The following is a 25,817-nucleotide window of genomic DNA, read 5'->3' on the forward strand; positions in this document are numbered from 1 at the left end:
AAAGGGCAGTAAATTGGCCATAGTCACTCGGGTGCTCTGTGGCAAAGCCGTCTCTAAGCCAGTCGGTCAGACTCTGAACGCAGAGTAACCACCATGCGCGCTGCCTCTTCCTAATGAGATAGACGTTTCCTCATTGTACTTACATCTTTCTTTCCTATGTGCGCAGACGAGCACGTGATAGCATCAGCGGGTATTTCTGCAGACTTACCACTGCCTGACAGGGAGTCATCTACATGAGCGCTAAGCCCCACAACCACCCAACGAGGTGGTGGTGTTGTCCCTACTTTGCAAATGAGGAAACAGCATTAGACTTGCCCAGCGTGTCACAGGGACTCAAGCAGAAATGGGAGTTGGGCCAGATCTGGGGACGTGGGTTGGCTAGTCAGTGAGAGACTGAATGGACAGACGGACAATGCCCACACCGTGTATAAAAGCAGAACGCTGACCCACAGCCTACAGCAGCCAGCCCAGGAAGCCAGCCCGTTATCTGCAGCAACCAGCCAGGAAGCCAAACAATAGCCACTTAATAATGGGCCCCAAACATCCAAGACTTGATTAATAACTGTCAGCTTCCCTAATTTTTATCCCCATTTCCAGCTTCGGACCAAGCGGAGAACGCCAGATATGCTCTCCTAACCGATCACGTGGGATGCCCCACGTGTAGTTAGGCCGCTCCAGCTTCCCCAGGCCCAAAACCCCCCGTGAGGACGTTCCGGAAGCCATCCCTTTTCCCACTATACAGCTTTCCCATCCTTTGCCTGCCTGCCTTTGAGTCTGTGCCAAAATGCAACTGACGGTGGCTCACTCCCTTGCGACAGCCAGCTCTGAATAAATAGCCTTTGATTTGCTCATTTGGTGGGTTTTGGCTTATTTCCACATCAGGGTGCAGTGGCATGGGTGCCAGGTCTGCAGGAAGGTATTTCTGTGCGTGTGGTAGTGAGATGGCCATGCAGGCTGGTCAGCATCGGGCCAGGCGGGCAGCAGCAGTGCTCCTAAGCCACCTCGCCTCCAGCGTGTTGTCAGACGTGTGGCCTGAAGCAAGATGTCATTCGGGGTGTAGCAGAGGGAAGGACAGTATATGAGGAGAGCACAGACAGGAACCATTTCATTCCAGCAGAGGGGAGCGTGGAAAGCTTCATGAAAGTGGTAGCAAAGGCTGGGAGGATGGGAGGACTTGCCAGGCGAGATGGGGAGGGGGTGAAGGTCGCTGGCGCGGAGCAGGGAGCCCTGCACTGGATGCCCCCCATCAGCATCTCCAGCCAGCCTCCACGCCTCTCCTCCCTGCAGGCACTGCTGACCTTCACGGGCTGCGTCTGCTGGCCTCTTACCATCTGGCCTCCGGGTGGGTTTGGTCAGTACAAGCACCAGTAGGAGGTTTGCATGGGTGGAAAGAGAAAAAGGTCAGGATATTTGTTCCCCCAGCTCCCTTTCTGCGAGGCCACAGGTTGGCAGTGGCCACATTAGTCCACAAAAGGCCTCAGCTCCTGTCAAGACTCTCGGGTCTGACTCAGTTCTAGAAGCCACATCGTTACCCCTCAGGCCTGAGGTTTGCAACGGCTTCCCACCGTCTCTTGATTAAACTCTTTCAGTCTCCCCTTTTAACCCAGGAGGCTGTGGGGAATGGGTTATACTGCCCCCATCTAATTTGTGAGAAGGAAGATTCTAGGAGGATGGGACTGTGTTTCTTTGTACAACAACATTGTCTTCTTGCAGTCCCGAGCTCAGCCAGCTGCCAATCAATAATAATGGGACGATTTCAGCCACAGGGTGTGTTCCCATTCCCCGGAGTAGAGCGTCTCTGCCGACTTGTTGTGTGGGACCTGTCTTCATACCATGTGTATCTCTCGGTGTTGGTCGGACAGACCTGGGCTCAAGGCTCAGTTCTGTCACCTCCTGGCTGTGTGACCTGAGCACAAGACTTTATTTCTCTGAGACTTATTTTTCTCACCTGTGAGGCTAAATTGGGTCACGGCCATAAAGCACTTGGCATATCAGAAAGGCATTTAGTCCCATGTGAAAGATGCAAGTGCTTCTGGCAGGAGTACAACATGCTAAGACTGAGGCTTACAGAGCCACAGAGTTAGAGACCCTCTGCCCACTTCCCCCAACAGTATTACTGAGCACTGGTTTGGGTACTGGGGATGTAGCAATGAGTGAGCGGACCTGGTTCCCCTCAAAGTTATGTTCCAGTTGGAAAGAGAGGATTCCATATAAATGTGAACAGTGACAGGCAGGGACAACTACTGTGAAGACAGATCAGGCCAGGGTAGGAGATAGAGATGGATGACAGTGGCCCAGGAAGTCCTAACTGACCTAGGAGCAGAGACCTGAGTGGGATAGAATGTGAGTGATACAAACGTCTGGGCAGAGGGCACAGCATGAGCAAAGGCCCTGGGGCAGGTGTGTGCTTGGAGTGTTCTAAAACCATAGCAAGAAGACACAGGGGGTCGGGGGAGAGTGGTCTGCAGCAGAAGGAACCAGAGAGGGCCAGAAGTGGAGGTCAGAGTTCAAACGGGCAAGATTATTTAGGGTTCAGGAGGCCGTGGCGAAGACTTTGGACTTTATACTGAGTATGTGAGAAGCCACTGGAGCGTTTTGAGCAGAGGAGTGACCTGACGAAGGGATTTGGGTTTTAAAAGAAGGAGCACCTGCTACTAAGGGAAAAGAGACTGTAGAGAGCAAGTGGGGCACCGCGGAGAAGACCTTGGGCCGGGAGGAGGGTGGCAGTAGTGGAGGGTGTGACACATGGCACTAGGGATGGGACCCGCTGTTGTGCAGAGTCCTGATTGGGATCAGATGTCTTGTGCGCCCCTCTGAGGAGTCCTTGCCCTGCCAGCACTGGGACCAGAGCACAAGACCCCACTGTGTGCAAAACAAATCACCCTTCCCCCCAGGGTGCCAGCCTGGGTGGTTGTGTTCAGATCTGTCTGAAATCTCCAGAAGCCATGAACTTCATCATGAGCAATAAAGCTCCCCCTTGGGAGTTCCACTTGTAGTGCTTCTGTTTATCAGCCCTTTTCCCTAAATTATTCAGAAAGTTTTCTGCATTCAGAAGCTCCAAGTGTGCACACTCAGCGTTTCCCCTGGTAATAACATTTAACGGGCAGACGTCACGCCGATGAACTGGTTGTGCAGGGGCCCTGACGAATCGCGGGTGTGGAGGGCAGGCGCAGGGCCGCCTTGGGCTCCTTGTGCGTTTGTACAGGATCAGCTCCTGCCTGCTTGGTCTTGTCATGTGTCAAGATGGCAGGGTGTCACCGTCTTCCCAATGGATGGAATCTCTTATTTCACACTCGGGAGCTGCTGCACAATTGGACTCTCCTGGTGCTTGGCAGGCTTCTGTCAAAAATGGTGATGCTGAACCTTAACTGGGCGTGAGTGGCCTGGAAGGTGGAGGATACCAGTGACAGAGGGGGAGGGGGACTAAGGCAGTTGCTTCTGTCTCTTGGCAGCCACAGCCGCAGAGCTTCCTCTGACAGATGCCCAAGGGCCAAGGATGCCTCTGTCTGATTTGTGAAAAGACACCTTCCAGAATGTTGGGAATGTGCTTACTTGGAACATGGTACGTGTTCTGTCCATCTCAGCATAGCACCATGGTTGATGCAATAGCCATATCCTCTCATAAAGCATCACAATGTACATTTGCCTGTAAAGACTCTAAAAAGTCCTGTCATAATAGCTATTAATAATAACGAGGGTTTGTTGAGTATTTGCTGTGTGCCTGACACACAGCAAACTTTTTTTAATGTGTTTTCTCTTTTTATCCATCAAACAACCTTATGAGGTGGATTCCACTATTATCCTGTTTCACCGATGAGGATTCTGAGGCTCTGAGAAGTAAAGTAACTGATCCTAGTTCACATAGTTAGTAAGTGACAGAGCTGAGGATTAAATCTAAACAGTTTGGTTCCAGCGCCTGCACTCTGAACAGCTAGGAAGAAAGTGGCTTCATTTGTCAGTTTTTCTCACACCTATTTGAGTAGGTACTCTTTGTCATGAAATATCTTATATTGATCAGAGTCTAAGATTGAGACTACACTGGAGTTATTGGAGAAAGGACCCCATTGCAAGAACAGTAAGGTGGAGTAACACATGGACAGAAGTGGGAAGGAGGGGGTGGGCATGGAGAACTACCTGGGATGATGTAATGGTCTCTGGCATCAGACTCCTGGGCACAAACACTAGTTGTACCATGTGTTTGCTCTGTGACCTTCAGTAAGTTACTTAACCTCTCTGGGCTTCAGTTTCCCCATCTATAAAATAGAGTTGTTGTAAGGATGAAGTGAAATTGTGCATATGGGATGGACATTAGCGGCAGGAGTTCTAGTCTTCACACCTCAGCGTCAAGGTTACCCTCGTCTTCTTAGCCAGTGTTTGACTCTCTGTAAATGACAAGATTGTGAATTACTATGTTTCAAAGTTGGTTTACAGATATAAAACAAAATACTTGTGGAGTTCCTACTGTATTTACAAGGTTGCATTTGGCCCTGCATAGGGTTCTAAGGAGAGAGCCTGGCCTTTGTCCAACAGGAACTCCTCTTAATGGTGAGAGACGTGTGAACACTGAAAGAAAGTCATGGGTTAAGAGTAGAGATTCTGGAACCAGACTGCCTGGGTTCCTTCTGGTTCCTGCACTGGCTAGTTCTCATATTAGCTATTAATAGTAACGGAGGTGTATGGAGTCCTTCGGCAGGTTCCTTAACCTCTCTGTGCTCCCATTTCCTCGTGTGTAAAATGGTCTGCTTCTTAGCATGGTGGAGTCGTTTCCTAGGGCTGCCGTAACAAATCACCACCAACTTGGTGGCTTAAAACAACAGAAATGTATTCTCTCACAGTTCTGGAGGCCAGAAATCTGAAATCAAAATAGTGGCAGGGTTGGGTTATTGTGGGGGCTCTGAGGGAGAATCCGTCCCCTGCCTCTCTCCTAGCGTCTGCTGGCTGCCAGCACCTTGGCGTGGGGACTGCCTCACGCCAGCCTTTCCCTGCATCTTCACGTGAGCTTCTCCTGTGTCTGCTTCTGTCTTCTCCTTTTCTGTGTCTCTTAAGGACGCCCATCGTTGGATTTAGAGTCCACCCTCATTCAGGATGTGCTCATTTCGAGATCTTTACCTTAATTATACCTGCAGAGACCTTTATTCCAAATAAGGTCACATTCTGAAGCTCCTAGTGGACTTATCTTTCGGGGGGCACTGTTCAACTTGCTACAGGTGGTATAAGGACTATAAAATCAGAGGTAACGTGTAAGCACGTAAGCTATGGCTGATAGGACAAGCACTGCTATGATAATTATTATGATATGATCATTTTACTCTTTGTTTTTGAGTTAAGGAAATATGGGTGGTGGTGATGGTTGTTAGTATTGCGTGTATTATTATTTTGTTCAAATCAGGAGTGGGGGACAGCTTACAAGGCCAATAGTGTTCCATACTCCAACTCTGGCCTTCTTTCCCCGCACCCTCCGGGGGTTGGTGCTAGGAAGCCCAGGCAGGGGAGACTGCAGAGCCTAAAGGCCTGGCCAAGGAGGGTGGGGGGAGCCACTGAGGGTCCTTGATCGGAAGAATTTTATAAGAATTCCACAGCGGCCCAGAGCTGGGTACTGTTCAAACCAAGGGAGTCTTCACAGGATACAGGACAAAGAGGCTACAGATGGCAAGACCCACGGGGAGGTTTCTCTTGCTGGCCTGGGCCATGTGAAGGGAGACCAGAGGCAGAGATGGAGAAACACTGCAGAACAGAAACACCATGCTTGGTGGCTTGGTGTGGACTGAGAAAAGGAGACAGTTCAAGTCCATCCGAGTGTTCACAGCCAGAGTCCAGATGGCCAGGGAAACGACCACCCTCTAGGAGGCCGTGCTAGGAAGTCATCGTACCAGGGACCACAGATCACTAATTTGTTCAGCATCTGCGTTGGGCACCGACTATCAAACGGTGGACAGAGCAAGCCTGGCCCTCTCCTCATGGCTCTCACAGTCTGGTTGGTCTGCCTGAATGTTGTCGTGGTGTTTGTAATAGGATAAAGAAAAAAAAAGAGAAGGAAGGAACCTAAATGTCGACCAGTACGGGCTCGCAATGGATAAATGAATTGTGAGGTCTCTATACGATGGGGTGCTACACAGCTACTCTAACAAACGTGTGGGTGGGTGGGTGGGTGGGTGGGAGAGGAAAGATGTCCGTTTGCAGAAATATCTGACCAGCATGCAGAGAAGTGCGTGTGGGTGTCTGCACCTAGAGACTTGTTTTTAAAGGATCTACATATGCTGCGAATCAGCAAATTAAAGCCAGTGGGCGAATCCAATCTGCCGCCTGTTTTTGTAAATAAAGTTTGGGACATAAAACACTCATTCACTGGCGTGTTGTGTGTAACTGCTTGTGCGCTGCAAAGCCAGAGTTGAATAATTGCAACTGAAATCGTATGGCCCACAAAGCATAAAATATTTACCGTCTGGCTCTTAACTGAAGACGTTTGCCAATACCTGGTCCACACCAAAAGAACATTGTTTCTCTAGTGGAATTCTAGTGGGTTTATGGGGGGGAATTATGTCTGTCTTGATCATTTCTATATTACTTTAATTTGAATAATTAACGTGGGTTTTTATAATCAGAAATAAAGTTCTATTTCCGCAGCCTCACACTACCTGAGTTTGAGACTTAACTGTAAAGCTGTAGTTATCAATATACTTATTGGCATAAAAATTGGTGTATAGCTCAATCAGACCAAATAGAGAATCTAGAAATAACCCAGACTGTGTCTGGTCAATTGATTTTCAACAAAAGCGCCAAGGTAATTCAATAGGAGAGGATAGGCTTTTCAACAAATGGTGCTGGAACAGTTGGATCTCCAAAGGGAGGGAAAAAAGAACATTGAACTTGACATTGTACCATAAACAAAAATGAACTTGCAGTGGATCATAGATGTAAATGGAAGAGCTAAAGCTATAAAACTTCTTCTAGGCAACGATTTCTTGGATGGCATACAAAAGGCACAAAATGTGAGAGGAATAATACAATGGACTTCATAAAAAAATTTTTTTTAAACAACTTATCTTCAAAAAGACACTGTAATGTAGATAAAATGACAAGCCACAGACTGGGAGAAAAAAAATTGCAAAACACATTTCTGGAAAAGGACTTGTATCCCAGAACATAAAATGGACTCTTACTACTCAGTAATAAGTAGTCAGACAAACCCATTTAAAAATGGGCCAGAGATTTAAATAGACACTTCACCAAAGATACACAGATGGCAAATCAACAGCATGAACAATGCACAACATCGTTGGTCGTTGGGAAATGCAACTTAAAGCCTCAGTGACACCACTGCGCACCTACTAGAAGGGCTAAAATTAAACAGACTAACCACATCAGGTGTGGCAGGGCTGCAGAGCAATGAGGGGGCAGGCAAAATGCTATGGCCACTTTGGAGAACAGTGTGGCAGTTTCTCATAAAGTTAAATATGCACTTCCCTTATGACCCAGTGGCCTTACCCCTAAGTATATACTCAAGAAATATGAAAATACAGGTTAGCACAAAGATCAGTAGTCCAGAAACTGGAAACAACCCAATGCCTTCCCTCCCTGGTGAATGGATAAGCAGTGATGGTACATCCTTACAATGGAATACTACTCAGCAACCTAAAGGAATGAAATAGCAATACTCACAGAAACATGGATGAATCTCAAAAGCATTTTGCCAAGTGAAAGAAGCTACATACCATATGATTCCACTTGCATAACTTTCAGTGGTTTCCGGTGGCTGCAAATGACGGGAGGGGTTGACGGCCAAGGAGCACCAGGGGAACTTGTTGGGAGGGGATGGAAGGTATCTTGTTTGTGGTGATGGTTATGCAACCGTTTCATTGTGTTAAAACTCATCCAGTTATACCTCTTAAAGGGGTAGGTTTTATTGTGTGCAAATTATACCTCAATAAACCTGACTTTAAACTTAAAAAAGAATTGTTTTTTAAAGGCACACAGGAGTTGATTTTTCAGAAGAAGGATGAGGAGTCAGTTTGGGGCAGTGAACATTCCAGAACAGGAATTCTGGACTCCAGAAACTGGGCTGGAGACTTTGGAGCCATCCTCAGGGCGTGGGGAGTCATTAAGGGTCTTGAGTGAGTGACTGACAGTGGGGTGTGAACCCCCAGGAACACGCACATCACAGGGAAAGAAGGAAGGAAAAGCAATTAAAAAAATAAAAATAAAACAAGAAAGAAATGCACCATCATCCTAGGCAATGCCAAAGGGAGAGCATAACGTGCATACTTTTAGTAGAAAATATGGTACAAATATGTAGTGCAAAGTATAGAAGCGTGAACGATGAGCAGTAAGTCTGTCCCTTGCCTCTGTTCCTTTTCCTGGAAACTACCAATGATAGCAGTTCTGTGTGTCCCTCTAGAAGTATTCTATGCATGTTCAACTGAACTTTGCTTTCTGTTCTTTTTTGTGTGTGTGGTTTTTTTTTTAAATAATCACAATATCTTTCAGGTTGTCCCATCCATGTATGTAGAGCGGCCCTAATTTTTTAAGTAGATGTGGTATTGTACGGATACAGTGTAATTTAATTAGCCAGGCTGCGATTGATAGACTTTAAGAGCTTTTCTGATGAATTTGCTCTTACGAACAATGCTTCAACAAATATTCGCGTTTTAAGGAGTTATTTCTCATGTGTGTGAGTATATTTATTAGATCCCTCAGAGCGGAACGTCTCTGTCAAAGGATATGTACATTTTTTATTTTGATAAGTATTTTTAACCCTGTCACCAATGTGAGTTATACTAATTGACCTACTCCCTAGCCATGCATGAATAACTATGCCTGTATTCCCAAGTCCTGGCCAGCAAAATGTGAAATCCGATGTTGCTTTTGCCAATTTAATAGGGAGGACAAAAGGTATCCTGTAGGAAATTTAATTTGCATGGGGAGGAAGGAATTTCTGAGAAGCAAAGGAACACCAGGTCATAAATGCCACCTTCCTTAGTCCCTCCATCAGGCCAGACAGCGCCTCTATGTGAATTTTAAAAAGCTACCCTTCTTCAAGACACTTAACTGTCATCTGCTAGAAAACTGTTGTGATGAGTACACAAATCTGTGATGACTTTGAGGGGAACAGCGCCCCTGGAGTTGTGCAAAATGCAACCCAGTCCCTCACAGGCAGTAGCGGGTGCTAGCCCCAGATACAGAACAGGAATTCGAGCTGTTTGACAGTGGAGCATGAGGGCATTAGCTTGAGGGACAGCCAGAATAAATGGAACCTTCATTATCCATGGATGGTGCACTCAGAATTCAGGTCCAAGGCAACTCGGATATTAGTCATTTGGCCAGGGGGCTTATTAAGCTCTGAAGAAAAGTGAGTCTAGTTAATGAATTAATACAAGATGACATTTTACACACAGAGCAAAAACAAGACCCGGTACCACTGAGTTATGTAACCTCATAATTTCTCCAGCAAATGTGATTGCCGCTTCTTGCCTGCCAAAGTGGGCAGACCTGGAGAGAGCCTGCTTTCGGAGCCATAAATGAGATTAAGATCCACACGCATTTTACATTCCGTCCATTTCTAAGGAGCTCCCTCTTGTATTCTTAAAACCACAAGTGGTTGCGCAGAAGTCAGTGTTTTAACATTCCTGGACCCATTTGTTTTCTGTGTGAAAATCCAGCCACTTTCCTCTTTTAAGAAACATATCTCACTGCAAAGGAACTCATTCAGTCCTTCCCCTCGCCCCCCTCTACCCATCAAAAGCAGACTCTCCCAGCCTCTGTCTCTGGTCCAGAGAAGTTGATGAGGATAAAGGAAAGAATGTGAACGCTAAAAGAATTAGCATTAACTAGTTTGGGATGATGAAAAATTCTGGAGCTGGATGGTGGTGATGGTTGCATCACAATGTCAAAGTACTTAATGCCACCGAACTGCACATTTGAAAATGGTTAAAATGGTACATTTTATGTTATATATTTACCATCATAAAAAAGAAAAAGAACTGACCTTAGCTGAGTACGACCCCTTACCAGGCACTTTGCTCAGCACTCTGTGAGTACAATACATTGTATTTTACCTTCCGAGTGACCCAAGGAGATGGTTACTGTTGTTTACCCAGGGCCACCCCCGTTTTAAAGAGGAGGTGTCTGAGGCTCGTAAAAGTTAAACAACTTGCTGGAGCAACAGCCACAAGTGACGGCCCCAGGATTCAACCCGTCAGTTCTGCTGGAGATAACAAAATAAAGAGGGTATTTGGTTTTATGTCTGAATTCTGAAACATACACACACCCAAGCCCCCACCCAGCTTTTAATTATCTGAACCGAGAACAGACAGAACTCCTGTGCGTCGCGCTGCTACAAACATTTGCACGCACGTCCTGGGACTGACTTGGAGGCCGAAGGGGTGAGCCAAGGTGGTAACGTCTCTCCTTTCCTCTCCCCTCCGGGCTTTCTCAGAACCAGGCAGCGGGCAGGTGTTCGTGACTTCGGAGAACCAGCTCGTGTACTACCCCAGCATCACCTACGCCATCATCGGCAGCTCCGTCATCTTCGTGCTGGTGGTGGCGCTGCTGGCGCTGGTCTTGCACCACCAGCGGAAGCGGAACAACCTCATGACGCTGCCGGTGCACCGGCTGCAGCACCCGGTGCTGCTCTCCCGCCTGGTGGTCCTGGACCACCCCCACCACTGCAACGTCACGTACAACGTCAACAACGGCATCCAGTACGTGGCCAGCCAGGCCGAGCAGAACGCGTCGGAAGTGGGCTCCCCGCCCTCCTACTCAGAGGCCCTGCTGGACCAGAGGTGCGTACTGGATGGAAGAGATTGGGGTGCAGAGCTCGTCCCATCGGGGGAGTGGTGTATGTGCCTGCTGGGTTCCTGGGTTTTGCCAAGGGCTTGCATTCAGCTCTTGTAGGCAGCAGCAGCGTCTGACCTTTACAGAGTCCTTACAAAATAATGCCTGTGTGTGACTGAATCCTGGCAACGACTCACAGAGGGAGGTGCTATTTTTGCCTCCTTTTTACAGATGAGGAAACTGAGGCTCTTGGATTTTGAGTGACTTGTCAGAGGATATTCGGTTAGGATCCTGGCCAACTCGGAGCCGTCCTCCTCCCTGGTAATCCACACTGACACACGCACAGGCCACTGACGCTCACACTGCAGGGCCTCTCCTGCCGCTGCAGAGCACCGCCCGTATATATCAGGGGTTTGGTTAATATTTGTGAATAAATGAAGGGGTGCGTGAACAAATGTGCTGTGAATGAGTGAGGGAGCAAATTAATAAGGCCCTTAACTTCACTTGGCTTCATCAGTAAAAATAAAGGGGGTGGAACAGAGGACTCTCAAGCTTTGGTAAACAGCAGAACCCTCATCACAAATGGAGCCAACCTGCAAAGTCAAAAAGCAGAGTTCTGTGGTGGAAGTGGGTAATGGACCTGAATCCTGCCTGTTCAGCCTTCCTCTCTCCTGTGGTGACCTCCAAGGTACCCAAAGAACCATTTTGGAAGTCCCTGGACCAGAGCGATCTGAGTCCCCTTTGGGTCTACGATTCCCGTGCCCTCCCTGCAAGACCCCTGCTCAGCGTCCCTCTTCCTCTGCCCCCAGGACTCACCGTGCGTGGGGTGAGGCATTTTGCAAGCCGTGTCCCCGGGGTGACTGGGCTCCCCTTGGACTCTATCCACCGGCACCTCTTGTATTATTTAATCTTTATTTTCCCGCCTCATGAAGGGTAGCTTCAGGGGATGGTTCTTAAGGATCTCTGTGCAAATAAGTAAGCACATAAGAGTGCAGGAGCTCACCCACCACTCATAACCTCTTTATTTGGACCATCCAATGTAGAGTAAGGTTAAAATCGCTGAAACTGGATACAAAAGGCCTGGGTTCAACCTATGCGAGTCATATAATGTCCCTGCCTCAGTTTCCTCCCCAGGACAATGGACATAAAAGTAACGCTACCTCTTCTCATGTTCGTTAAATGTGAATGTCAGGTATGTGGCGTGGTGCCTGACTCACAGTGAGTTTTCAGTAAATGAGAGCTGAGAAATGAAATGTCTCTTCTGTTTAGTAATTTCATTGTAAGCAAGGAGTCATTATTATCCCCTTCTACAGATAAGGAAACCACAGTGTTGACAGGATGTCCTGTCACTTACCCAAGTCCACACAACCAGGTCTACCAACTCTAGTTGGCTTTCAGTAAGAACCCCAAATTCTGTGGCCCGTCAGAGGCTCCATCAGAACACCAGGTCAGCCGCTTGGCCGCAGGGCATGGCACGAAGCCGCTCTGCCGACCCAGCCAGGACAAGCCGAGGGTATGTGTGGCATCCTCCCTCTGGCTCCACACAGATGATGTGGTTTCGGTACAAGCCAGTGGGAGCACACCGACCTATTCCCGGTCCCTTTGCCTTGCTGCATACCAGCCGTTTTCCTAGTCCTTGGATTGTTTCTCCACTTGGAGGACACATCTCCTTCCTCATCTCAGCGTCTACCCAGAAACAGGCAGAAGTTGGTGCTGCCTGCCTTGCCTAATGCACTTTTCTTTCTCCTCTCCCTCCCGCTCCTGCCTTCTCCATTGCAGACCCGCATGGTACGACCTTCCTCCGCCACCCTACTCTTCTGACACCGAGTCACTGAACCAAGCTGACCTGCCCCCTTACCGCTCCCGCTCCGGAAGTGCCGACAGTGCCAGCTCGCAGGCAGCCAGCAGCCTCCTGAGCACGGAAGACACCGGCCACAGCCCGGGGCAGCCTGGGCCTCAGGAGGGCGCCCCCGAGCCCAGGGACTCTGTGCCCAGCCAGGGCACTGAAGAAGTTTAAAATCCAGTTATTCCAAAGTCCATATGGGTTAATCTGCTCTGACTTGTTACCATCCTAACAACTTGCGCTCATGGGACGCTCCTCAGGGTGCCTCAAGGAGTGATGTGGGGTGTCAGCTCTCTCTCCATTCCCCCCCCCCACCCCCACCCCCCAGATTTCAGGGATGTTTTTTCAAGGGCAACCTGGCATTTTCTTGGCCTCTCAGTTGACATGATGTACATTGTACATCTTTTCTGAGCGGTTACTCTCCCATTGGGACCCAGGATCACAGCGTGACTCTTTAGATCATTCTTCTGCTCCTGTTGGAAGCTTGCTGAGTAGGGGATTTAAAGTGGGATTGAAGCAGTCCTGGAGAAAGCCTTGTTTCTGTGCCATGTTGGATGTTCAGAAGGGCAGAAGACACTGGACCCCATTGTCAGTGGGCTGCCATCTTACAGCTCTATTTGGGGGTTTGGGTTGCATGATCCTACCAGGAGGCCATCATCATTGGATGACCGCCCTGGAAAGAAGCCAGGCGAGCGTCGGAACCTTGCCCTACTTACGATCTTACCCGTTGCTCAGCGGAAGCAGTGGCCAAAGAAAACTTTTCCCATGAATAATACCATTCAGCCATCCGCATTGTCATTTTGGTTTTGTGAATGACCCTGAAACTCTATTCTGGATAGCTGCTGGCTTTAAATTTTTTCCCGAGAATCCTCATTTTGAGAGCTTTTCACCTGTAGCAAATACGATCCGCCTCATCCCAGAATAAGCAGGAAGTGCCTGCCAGGAGTTTATCCAAGTTCTCAGCTCCTGAAATGCAGGCTGCCAAGAGCTTAGGCCTGCTTTGGTGTAAGTCCCTTCCCTGGATTCTGGAGTGTCGGCCTCCCACCTGTGACCTGCCTGTAGCCAAGGGACGGGCAGCCAACTGGAGTTGTCCTACCGTGTTTCACCAAAAATAAGACCGTGGCTTATATTAATTTTGCTCCAAAAAACGCATTAGGGCATATTTTCAGGGGGTGTCTTATTTTTTGAACAATGTACATTTATTTTTTCAACAATCTACACTTATTTAAATACAGCCATGTCATCTTCTTCTGAAACATCGTTAGAACATACTAAATGCGTCCGTCTGGCTGACGATCTTAACTGGGGCTTATCTTCAGGGTAGGACTTATTTTTGAGGAAACATGGTAATATATGATGTGGCTGTTTGCCCCTATAAACCACACCCAGCCTGCCTTGCCCGTTCATGCGGCTCCAACACTAGCCTCCTGAGTTCCCTTAACACTCAGAAGTCATTTCACCTGTGCATTTGGACTTGACACTGGTTTCTAACACACATGAGAACCATATTCAGTACCTCCCACCAGAGCTCCCAGATGCCTACACTGCACACACTCCCTCCCCAAGGCCCAAATACCAGCCCCCGAGTTAGGGTTGGGGTTAGGGTTAGAGTTAGGCCCCCCAACATCCCCTAGTTTCTCCCCTGAGAGACATGGGCAGTAGACAATTTGGAGTCAAGATTTGCCATTCGGACTTGTTTTTTTTTTGTTTTTTTTTTTAATCTCTTAGAAATGCATTTGAAACAGTGTGTTTGTTTTTTCCCTTCTAGTTAAGGGACTATTTATATGTGTATAGGACCGCTGTCATTTTTGTTGTTGTTTTTTTCTTTAGTGAGGTCCAAAGAAAGATGCGAAAGAAGGTCACTCACGCCTTTGTCCCGCTAAGCCCCGATCACTAGTCACTCCAGACGGATGGGCCTGAGTGCCAGGCGTTCGTGCATTGTTGCACTTTGAGTGGTTATTTATCGAGTTCTCAAAGGTTGTTGCAAGAGGGACTTTCTCCCTCAGTATAGTGTCTGTGTTTCTGCTCGCTTTCCTCTTTCTCTGTGCCCCTCCAGCCACAGGGCCCCTCCCCCTGGGGAAATAATAGGTAGAAACGTAGGTTTTATTTGGCAAGAAACTGTTGGGGACAAAACTGGAATCAGGTGGAGCCACCCTGGGCAGCTCTCACCCGTTCATAACTTCTTTCCACAGCTGAAGAAATTTTCGGTGGCTTCTTTGATGCTAATTCAAATGGAGCCTGCAGAGGGGGGAGGAAGTGGCATTCAGTGATCCTGTTCTGTAGACTTGTGTTTTTTAAAACCAAATCCAAAGAATATTACTGGACAGCTAACCCCTTGTTGATTTTTATTTTTTTAAAGGAAAGGAACCTAGTGAGGCTTGCATCTTTCATTTTTAAAATAACACTTGAGTTATTTTCTGAGTAATCCAATAAAGAACTTTTAATGGCAGCCAGAGTGTGTTTGGGGACTCTAGCTGAACATTTCATCTCCTGTGAGTCAGAATGGTTTTATTTCTCCCTTTGATGGGCCCCTGCTTCTGTTTGGTGCTCTGAAAGTTGTTTAGAGGAAAGGATTCTAATTTTAATTAATTGTGCAGTGAATTAATCTCACGTACTTTTCTGCTTCCAGGCATCTTAGGAAAACAAATGGTGTTAGTAGATAAGGGGAGCCTATTAATGTTGTTAAAAAAAAAAAACAAAAAAAAAACACACACACACACACAGGGACATTTTTATTACAGATTTGATTTTTTTAATGAATGTTTTTAAAAATATGTAAATAGGACACCAAAGCTGCAGGGGTTTGGGGTTTTTTTTTTCCCCTACTCAAAATAGCAAATAAGTGGCAAGCTTTATTTTTTAACTCATTCCAATCAGGATATTTTTTATACATTGCCTAAATCTATGCAAACCCGGAAAACCATCTCTGCTCTCTTTTCTCACATGAGATCGGCGAATCCCTTTTTTTTTCAGCATTAAAACAGTTTCACTGTGATCAATAATTTATTACCTGACTCAACTCCCTCTACTTTGACATCAACATTTAAAAAAAAAAACAAAGCTAGGTGGTTAATAGTGTGTGATGTTCAAAGCTGATCTAAACTGGAGAGGTTGTTGTGTGTGGTTGCTTTTTGTTTCTTGGTTAGGTTTTTTTTTTTTTTTTAATTTTATACTTTCAAATAAACTTGCAGTTTTCTTCGCTCTATTGGTGTGAATGGTTTTTAACCCACCTTTCTCCTCTATGGAGCTAGAAAGAATGGACAGTCACTACTGTCATGCCTTCTGCAATGAATTCATGGCTTGCAGTGAGAAAACGGAAGGATATGTTGATGGGACCTCAAAATGCGATGGGCGTTTAAGGATTCCCCAGCTGCTACGGTTGGAATGCAGAAGTGTCGTCATGGACACCAGTTAGTGTCATGGGCTCTAGGATGTCAATTCAGAAGATGGGCATTAACTGCCTTCACTCCTGCCCTGTGGGAGGGAAAAGGGCATGTGACTGTGAAAACCGTTTACAGATTCTGACCCCGTATTCAGGCATGCGCTACACCTCTGGGACAGGTGCGCTGATAATGCATTTTGAACCACAAATGGCGCAGCTCGGCCCCACTTGTGATGGGAATACCTTGGTGCTCTTCTAAGTCTCATTTCAGAACCACATGTTGTCTGATGCCGCAGGGACAATTACACAGGAGGTCAGCGTGTGGAGGAGATCACCCCCACCTCCATCCATGAATAGGAGAAGTGACCCTGGCCGGGGCCAAAGCTGAAATCCCCCTGGGCATCTTAAACACAGGACTTACTGAATCTAGATTGAGATCATGTATTGGTGCTCAGGTGTCTTAAAAAAGAAGAGCGAGATATCCGACAGTGGTGTCCCAAGGATATGCCAGGTCAGTAGGAGAACTTCAGAAGCAGACACTCTCGTGTGTGCTAAAGGAGACCTTTTCAATTAGTGTGTTCCAAAAGTGTCTCAAGATATGAATTCCTTCATCTCTCAGAGTACCATTTTTCATGGGTGCCAGGATGAGGAAATGATTGAAAAGCACTAATCTAGAGCAGAGATCAGTAAACTTTCTGTGTAAAGGGCCAAATAATAAATATTTGGGGCTTTGCGGCCCTGTGGCATCTACAAAAGCAGCTATAGATAATACATAAGTGAGTGGGTGTGGCTATGCGCCATTAAAGGTTTACAAAAAGGGGACTGGTTGGATTTGGCTCATGGGCTGTTTGCCAACTCTTGATCTAAAGCAAGGGTGTCCAAACTTTTTTCAACGGTTTTTTCCCAAGGGCCATATTCAGTAAAATACACAAACAGCCCGGCCACTCACTGGAGGTGAAGTATGTATTGCCTCACCTGATTTATTTAAGTAAACTAAATATATTTTTGGAATTTGCTGCGGGCCAATTAACAATGGATCATGGACCGCAGTTGGCCCGAGGGCCGCAGTTTTGACACCCCAGTCTAAAGGATCATGCCCACATTGTGTTCACGGATCCAAAGCTAGGGGCATGTTAGAAAAGAAACTGTTAATGGCCTGGAGTATTACAATGCTTGCAATGGCACCAACTTCCAAAAATGTTAAAGTAGGAGAACTTCAGAAGCAGACACTTCACGGACCTGTGAGATTAATGTTAACTGACCCTAGTAGCTCTTTTCCAGTGGATAAGGAAATATAGGATGAAGATGAGTAGAGGCTTTCCTAATGAGGTCCTAAACATCTGGGTTGAATGCAGAGGTCCTAGTCACAAAACTAGTCTCACTAGGCACTCTCTAGGGTGACAAACTGACAACACTTTGTGTCTTCCAGAGAAAAGGCCATGAGCTGAGTGGTGTGAGAGGTATTGTCTGTGGTCTCCATTTAGCTTGTTACCCTCAGTCCAGGCAGTAGATGCAAAGAGTCAACTCTATAAGAAAGAAGGCGATTCAGATGGTCACAGTGGAGGTGTGAAAAGTATATATAAGGAAAGGAAAGGTACCCAGTGAGACCCTCAGGAGAAATGTCACTGAGAAAATATGCAGACTCCTTTGACATCCTATAGTTGATCAAGTTCATGGGAACATTACTAGAACCCCCAGTTATAAGTGATAGAAATTCAACTCAGACAAGCTTAATTGTGTTAACTTTTGGAAGATGTATTGGCTAATGCAACCAAGTTCAAGGGTATGGGACTACTATTGGCTTGGGGCAGGGCTGGATCCAGTTCTTCAACAACTGTCATTAGAAATCTGTTTCTCTCTTGCCAGCTTCTCAGCCTTGCTTTGCTCAGTGTCGGCTTCATGGCTTTATATCAGGTGGAAGAGAGGGTCCCAGAATATCCAGGCTCACGATCTCAGATAAAGAGATGCTATCTCTTTGAGAGTCTATAGAAATTCCCTTAAATGAACTTGCGATTGGTCATTCTTGGTTATATGGCCACTACTGTGGGTAGGAATGACTCTCTTGATAGCCTCACCTGAATTACATGGAGCGGGAAAGGGACAATTCCCATATGGAAGGGAATGGCAGTAGACAAAATACCAATGCGTCTACTATAGAACCTCACCAAGGAATGGGACCCATTACTGGCACAATTTCTAGTACACATAAGAAAATAGCGTACAAATACAAGCTTCAGGACAACATAGACAGGTCTAAAAGGAGCAGAAGCGATGGTACAGGGAAAATTTCAAAAGACTCAACAGCCTTTCCCTAAACATAGGAGGTGAGGTCAGTTTCAAGCTGTAGGCATTTGGGCTTGGGTTAGGTGTGCTTTTATGAGATAACCATCTGGAGTAGGTCACAAGAACATGGATAAAGCCTTATAGGAGTTCTACCCTAAAGGAACCTAAACTATCTCATGAGCTCCAGAACTGGCCCCAAACCACTGTAAGTCCTGAAATGGGTAATGACCATGTAGTGTCACCCCTACCTTGCACAGGATTTTTAAGTTGGTGGATCAAAGGTAACGTTCTCATTTATCACCCTTGTCAAGCTACCCAAAGACTTAGATTCAACTACCATATACATGCTGTTAACTAGGCTTTTCATGATTAACCCTTTTATTTACTCCCTAAGAGCTAGGTTCTATCAATATCTAGAGAACCACCCCTTGGAAATTCTGGGACAGCTGGTGCCACAGTTTCTGAATGGCTGAGTTCCCATCAGATTTGGGGCTTGAAGGCTTGACAATGGGGGACTGGGATGTAATACAGTGGTACCTCGGTTTTCGAACGTAATCCATTCCGGAAGACCGTTTAAGTTCTGAACGTTTGAAAACCGAGGCACGGTTTGCCCATGGAAAGTAATGCAAAATGGATTAATCCATTCCAGGCCTTTAAAATCAACCCCTAAACCTGCAAATTTAGCATGAATTTTACTATCTAATGATACCATAAATCCATAAAATTTACGGCGTTCGTAAACCGAAATGTTCGTCAACAGAGACGTTCGAAAACCCAGGTACCACGGTATTGGGAAAGCTTTTTTATTCTAATAAGACTGATGATTCGGTTAGGCTGAGTTCGGGTTTGTGGTCTGAGCAAGGGTGATTCATGCTAAGTTCCAGGACTAGGCAATATTTGGCTTTACTTGGCTTTCAAGTTCCCCCTGGTTGGTCATTCCTGGGAGCCAGCAGAGGAGAAAGCATACAGAGGAGCACACGTGGGCAATGCTTATGGGCCAGGCTTGGAAGTCACATACACACTTTCACTCATATTCCATTACCCATAATCTGGTCGGTCTCATAGCCACACCTACGTGCAACAGAGGCTAGGAAGGGAGATTGGCTATGTGTCCAGGAAGAACTGGGAGTGAGTTTTGGCACCAGTCACCAAATACCTCTTTGCCCTCTTCTGTTTGCACATAGAATACACTCACCCCTTCCTGCAAGAAGAAACCCAACTATTGCATCTAGTCAGACTCGAAATCTAGGAGCTAGTGAAATTTTATATGTCAAGTCCAAATGTGGCTTCTTTGGAAAGACAATTTCTCAACCCCACGTAGCTCTCTCCATCTCTCTTGTAGATTGCCTCCCTTCAGGCTATTGTCAACATCCTTGAATAACTTAAAACTCAGTCAGGAGGAAAGTCAAAATCATGGTCTACTGGACCTTACACCACCAGCTTACACCCCGTTACCTATCTCACTTCATCTTCCTCTCTCCCTCTCTCCATCACTGCTTCAGCTGCCCTTGCCACCTTGTTGATTCATGGACCCACCAGCCACATTCCCAGGTCAGGACCTTTGCTCTTGTATTCCCTCTGCCTGGAATACTCATCTCCACATACCTGCAGTACTCTTTCTCCTTAGAGAACCATCAGGGGTGGCCACGTGCACTTGGAATCTTGATATTGCCGCCTTTGGGACCTCATTTGTAGCCACATCAAGACCCCTGGAAGAGAGAAGTACCAGAGCTCTCACTCAACCAAGACGATTCTGAGTGATCCCCAGCCCAAAGCAGTACATGAGAGCTTGGGAAGGAGTATTGGGGAGTATGTTCAAAGAGTATAGTGTGGAAATTTAATTTAATTTGGACCAATGTTACCCATGAGTCAGGAGGTGACTCAGTTTAAGAAACACCTTGAAATTAAAAATAGTACACTGCAATGTGGACAATAGGACCCACCAGGGCTCTTGCTCTTTCAGTGGCCCTGCATGAAGTGTGACTCTTTTGCGAAGGAACTCTAGCCAGACCTTCATCTTGGAGTGTGTTCCTGATGTGCCAGTCTGTGAATCAACTAAGGACACACAGGCATGCATGGAAACTGCCACAGATTGGGTTTGGAGATGGTAGTATCCCCAATTCAGAGATGAGGAACTCACACCTAGCTCAAACAAGTAGAAGACTTACTGAGGTATTCTAGAAGCAAGGAAGGGATCAGCTTCCTCGTAAGTGAAAAATGAACTGCTTTACTCATCCCTCGAGTTGGAATCGGTTGCCAGGAAATATCTGAATATGAGTGTCTTGACCCCACTTACTGGCTTGGCTTAAATCAAATCAGTAGCTCTTTCATAACAACTGTGTTTGTGTTTGCCCAGTGCATCAGCAGGGATCCGTCAGAGCCACTACAAGTAGTTCAGGAATAAGGGATTGAATATGGAAATGAGGGCTCACAGTGATGAGGGAAGAGCTGGCGGAGGGATGCCTGGAAAGCTACAGATACAGGATCTGAGACACGGTTAAGTTACTAATGACACCAGACTGAGCGTGGGACAGGTGGAGAACCAGAGCTTGCAAGGAAGGCCAAGAAGCCACTATATGGACCCCAAAATGGTACTGCAGCGAGTGGGCTCACGGAGACGGCTGCAGAGCTGTGTGTCTGATCAATCCCTCTGAGAATTATGACGCTGCTGCACTTCTGCCTTCAAATCTCATGTGAGCTCCTTTCATTGGCACACTTGCCCCTAGAACCACACAGGGCAAGGGATTCAGGAAGCACGGTTCCTAACCTCAGGAAAGAGTGGCGACAACACGCATTCCGCCCACCCGTGGGACCCCGCTCTGGGGTGGTGCAGTGGTTTCCAGAACACACACTCCATTCCCCAGGTGAAAGGATTCTTACTGTGTAGCAAATTGGACTCAACAAGTATTGGATTTTTAATTTCTTTGTATTTATTGAGGAAGGGGAATGTCATTTTTGATCTTTAAGTTTTGTAGGCATATCCAACAATTAGAGTTCATAGTTTCTACAATTGCAATGATTCCATTGTATTATTTGGTACAATCTCTGGTAAACTGTTTGGACAATTAGTGCTGGGAAATAGAAAGGCATGGCTTTGGAGTTTTTGATCTGTTTTGACCCTGAACAGAACTTTCGCCTGCCCGCTGTGGATGCCAGGGAGACTCAGGGACCGTGATCAGTGCTGGGTGAGCAACTTCATGAAGATGGGAGTAAGGTGCTGTTTTCTCGCCTGAGAAAAAGGACAGTAGGTTGAACTTAGGTTTGGCTGTGAAGCCATATGAATTAGAGGAGAAAAAAAAATATTGTAAAGTGCTAAGGTTCCTGGCCTCCTATCCATGGTTTTCCGCTCTCTTGTTTACTGACATTTTCTCAGAGGAACAAATTTACTAGGTAAGACTCAATCAAGGGAAAATATCAATTGGTCTATGTCAACCAGAAACCAGACTGTTCAACCTGGGAACAGAAGTTGCAGAGCTTCCAGAAGGAGGAGTCAGCCTTGAAAGGCAGGTACAGATCTACTTTCTCGCCTCCCCTCTCTCTTCCTTCCTCTCCCGTTCTCTTTCTTCCTCTGTCCCTCCTCCCCTCTCTCTCCTGTCCTCTCTGTCACTCTCTGTTCCTTGGTTCATGAGTTTTTAAGACAGACCTCTTTGTGCTCATTGGAGCAAGCAGGGTGGCTACGTGCCCTCAGAGTTCTCCCAGTTCTCCCCATCTGAGGGTTCAGATTTGGGAAATAGAACATAATAGGAGAATCTCATTTTGGTTTTAGTTAATAGCCATGATTTTCTTACCACCCTTTACTGAGGAGACTTCCACTTTGAAAATTTACTAGGCACTTGCATCTACCTTTAAAACTGATATCTCGGTTTTACCTTTGGGTCTTGCCTCTCTACGCAAACACTGAGTCCGCAAACCGGTAATCCAATCAACCGACAGATGTATTTTAACTAGATTGTAGACGCCTCTTTTTTTTACGGTGAACCTGTTGCCAGTGATTAAAGTTCAGGAGATTTCACATAAACGTCTGGATATCTGGCTTCTTTGAAAGAGCCAGAAGATACAGCAAAATTGGGCTCCCTTCCCACGTGTCAAAGGTGCCGGAGCTGACGACCAGCTGCCCGTTCGGTGGAACGTTGCTCTTTCACTAGTCACAGGTACCACTTCTCTGTGTTTTCTCCCATCCAACCCGCTTCACTCATTTAATTGCTTGCCTGGCCCCTGTCCCACTTGTTAGAACCTGGAGGCAGCAAGGCAGAGGAGCTGTCATCCAAATTTCTAACAGTCACCAGCAGTTGCCTTCTGTTCAGGAGCAAGTACTGAAGATTTGGACAACTGCCAGCTTCACCACCGAGTGGCCTTGGCACTTCTTGGGTCTCCATTTCCTTTCTCTAAACATCCTTATAATGGACATTTATTATGCACAGCACCTTTTTTATGTGGAAAACTATACATAACAAAATTTACCCTTTTAAGTGTACCGTGCAGGGTAAGTACACTTACAGTACAGTAAGTACATTCACGCTATTGAGCAACCATCACCACCATCCATCTCCAGAAATGTTTCTTCTTCCCAAACCGAAACTCTGTCCCCATTAAACTATAATTCCCATTCCGTCCTTTTCCCAGTCCCTGGGAAACGTCACTCTGCTTTCTGTCTCTATGAATTTGACTACTCGAAGTACCTCACACGAGTGGACTCATTCAGTGCTGGTCTTTTTGTGACCAGCTTAATTCACTTAGCGTCTTCAAGTATCGTTCATGTGGGAGTATATGTCAGAATGTCCTTCCTTGTAAAGGCTGCATGATAGTCCATGTATGTATGTACCATATTTTGTTTTTCCCTTCATCCGTAGGCAGACAGTTGCATTGTTTCCACCTTTGGCTATAGTGATTCATGCTGCCCTGGCCGTGCGTGTACAATGATCTCTCTGAGTTCTGACTTCCATTTCTTGTGGATATATACCCAGAGGTAGAGTTGGCCCTGCCCCTTTTTCACATCCTTCCTAGGTTTGGGAAATTCCCCAAGGAAGAAGTCAGGAATTCATTTTCTCAGGCTCCTTGGGAACGAGGGCCCAGACCCATTGCAGAGGCTCAGCTCCTAGAACTCTCTCGCAGAGACCTGGATGTGGGAGTAATGTGAAGGAGGCACCATGCAGAATTGGTGCTCGGGGTGGCAGAGGAGTGTGAAACTCCAGGCTGCAGCTGAGGCAGGCATCTCGCAGGTCCCTGGAGTCGGTGGTAGCTGTACCAGGAGCATCTGCCGTGGAACACCGGCGTTACCGTGAGGGCATGGTTCTCCGACACCGCCTCATGCCTGATTCGTTGGTCCCCCCACACCTTCTCCAAGCCGCATACTTAATGGATTCCTTTTCTGTTTAAAGCAGCAAATTTGTCATTTGCTGCAAAGATCCTGACTGATCCAATACTCGGCACAGCTGGAATGGGGGGGAGGGGGGCAGCGCTGGACTTCAGAGTCCACAGACCTGAGATCAAGTCTCAGCTCAGCTCCTGACTCCAGTGTGATTTCGCACATTCAGTCTGTCCTACCAAAGCTCAGTGTCATGCCTGCTAAATGGTTGTCATCGTCTTTACTTTCTCAAAGCAACAGTGGGAAGTCCATGCCGTATTGCAAGTGGATCCCTTGTGAAGGGCGATAGAAACGTTTAATGGGAAGTCATATTATTGTTACTTCAGTAGAGCTCCAGCTGCCCTTGCTTGTACGAGACCAGTGCTCTAACCCTGAGCTATGCAGCCTGCTCTTGCTTCTAAATGCTAAGCAATTTGGAAACTGTGTTAAGTAGATCACTTTAGGGCAAAATCCCAGAAGTTTGAATCCAAGCCCCCTTTTTGGAAATGTGCTTAGGTTGTCAGGGTAGGGAGAGGGGGAGTGGAGGAATGTATTAGGCAACACCGGATGAACTAAATGGCCACATGTAGCAGCGGTCATTATAATGGTGACGATGATGGTGATGGTGATGATGGCGATAATACATATTGGTCAGTTATTTTGTGCCAAGCATTTTTGCTGTCATCTGCATTGTCTCATATAATCCTCTGACTCAGGAGTTGGCGAACTGTGCTCTCACAGGCCAAATCTGACCCACTGCCTGTTTTGTAAATAAAGTTTTATTGGAACACAGCTATGCCCATTTATTTACTGGTTCTATGGCTGCTTCCATTCCACAATGGCAGAGTTGAGTAATTGGAACAGAGTTCATATGGCCCAAAAAGCCTAAGATGTTTGCTATCTGGGCCTTTAGAGAAAAAGTTGCTGGCCCTTGCTCTAAATGAAGTCCTAGAGCTGGATATTGGTATCCACCCTCTTTCCAGACTGGGAAACTGAGGGCCAGAGATGTAAAGAGCTTGTTCTAAGACCCAAACTGAGTAAGTCCTCAATTTCAGATTTGTGCTCCAGGGGCATGCTGCCACCACTACGTTTTAAACTTTCCATCATTTTGTGACATGCTCCTTCTTTTCCTTTCTGTTCCCTGTTGCCAAGTCTGAGGAAACGGGTCCATGACAGTCACTGTCTTCCCCCTTCAAATGATGGCATCAGGCCTGGATTGAAATGTCCACTTTCTGCCTCCAGGCTCTTGTTCAGAACTGAATGTTTCTTCCCTACGGGTTATTTGCTGCTTTGCTGCTTTCAAAATCAATCGGTTCCCCGAAGCCATGGTGCTGTGTTCTGCTAAATGGTAGAAAATCTATGCCGGTTTGGGAGCCAAATCCAGGGACCCAGGGAAAAAGCAAATTTGCCAGGCAGGGTTGGCTTTGTAGAAACTCTTCCCTCTGGAGCAAGCATTCCCAGGGTTTCAGCCCGTGTCCCTGCACCACACCTCCCATGTTAGAGAGCCCTGGGCTCCAAAGGGGGTTTTGGCATTTGCTCCAGTTCTCAGCTGAGCCCAAAGCTTCCTGGGGATGGATTGGTCCCTGACAGTAAACAACCATAGACTGTTGCAGGCCAGAGAACATCTCCTTCCGAGAGGAGCCCTCGGGCTGGGCGCCCACTCACTGCCTGTCAGGCAGGACTGAGGAGGAAGGAGCCAGGGTACAGCCTCTCAGGAGGACGAACAGTCCCCCCTGTACTGACTTCCTGGTTCAGTTGCTTCCTCACCTCTGTGGTTTTCAGTTGACGTTGCCATCTTATTTCTGACATCTGTGTGAGACACACAGCATTTCAGGGTTGGGGGAAACAAGTGGCAGGAAGCCGTCTGGAAGCCCCTGGCAGATGGGTCTGGCAGGAAGGGGTTGGCCCACAGGGGTTGGACCCTGAGAGAGTGAGTGCGTGCCTGGACTCTGCTCAGAAGCCTCTTTCAGGCAAATGAATGCTGACAGAATGATTCTGATTTTCAAAATGAGATTCCCACGGCCCTCACTTCTGCTCAGAAATGGCTCATTTGTCATCTCAGGGTGTGCCCGGGAGATATCCTGTCATGCGTAATTCCCAAAGACAGACGAGCCCGTGCCAGTCCTGGCCTCGGTGTCCCCAGAACTATCCTCATGTGTGAGATCCTTCACGATGCATCAGCGTCTCCTTCTGTA

At 46.9% G+C, this 25,817-nt stretch overlaps 1 protein-coding gene across 2 annotated transcripts in view; it reads left to right on the forward strand.

Moving 5' to 3' along the window:
- The window catches only part of LDLRAD3 (low density lipoprotein receptor class A domain containing 3), a 217,792-nt gene extending 201,976 nt beyond the window's left edge, over window positions 1-15,816 (forward strand). For both annotated transcript variants that reach the window (XM_019738499.3, XM_074336214.2), the window contains exons 5-6: window positions 10,433-10,778; window positions 12,550-15,816. In XM_019738499.3, the coding sequence (XP_019594058.3) occupies window positions 10,433-10,778; window positions 12,550-12,787 (584 nt within the window). In that variant the 3' untranslated portion in view covers window positions 12,788-15,816. The remainder of the gene's footprint in view (window positions 1-10,432; window positions 10,779-12,549) is intronic.
- The last annotated feature ends 10,001 nt before the right edge of the window (window positions 15,817-25,817 follow it).

Source organism: Rhinolophus sinicus, chromosome 14 (genome assembly GCF_057876585.1).
Source record: "Rhinolophus sinicus isolate RSI-liver-muscle chromosome 14, RSI-T2T, whole genome shotgun sequence".
Classification (NCBI taxonomy): domain Eukaryota; kingdom Metazoa; phylum Chordata; class Mammalia; order Chiroptera; family Rhinolophidae; genus Rhinolophus; species Rhinolophus sinicus.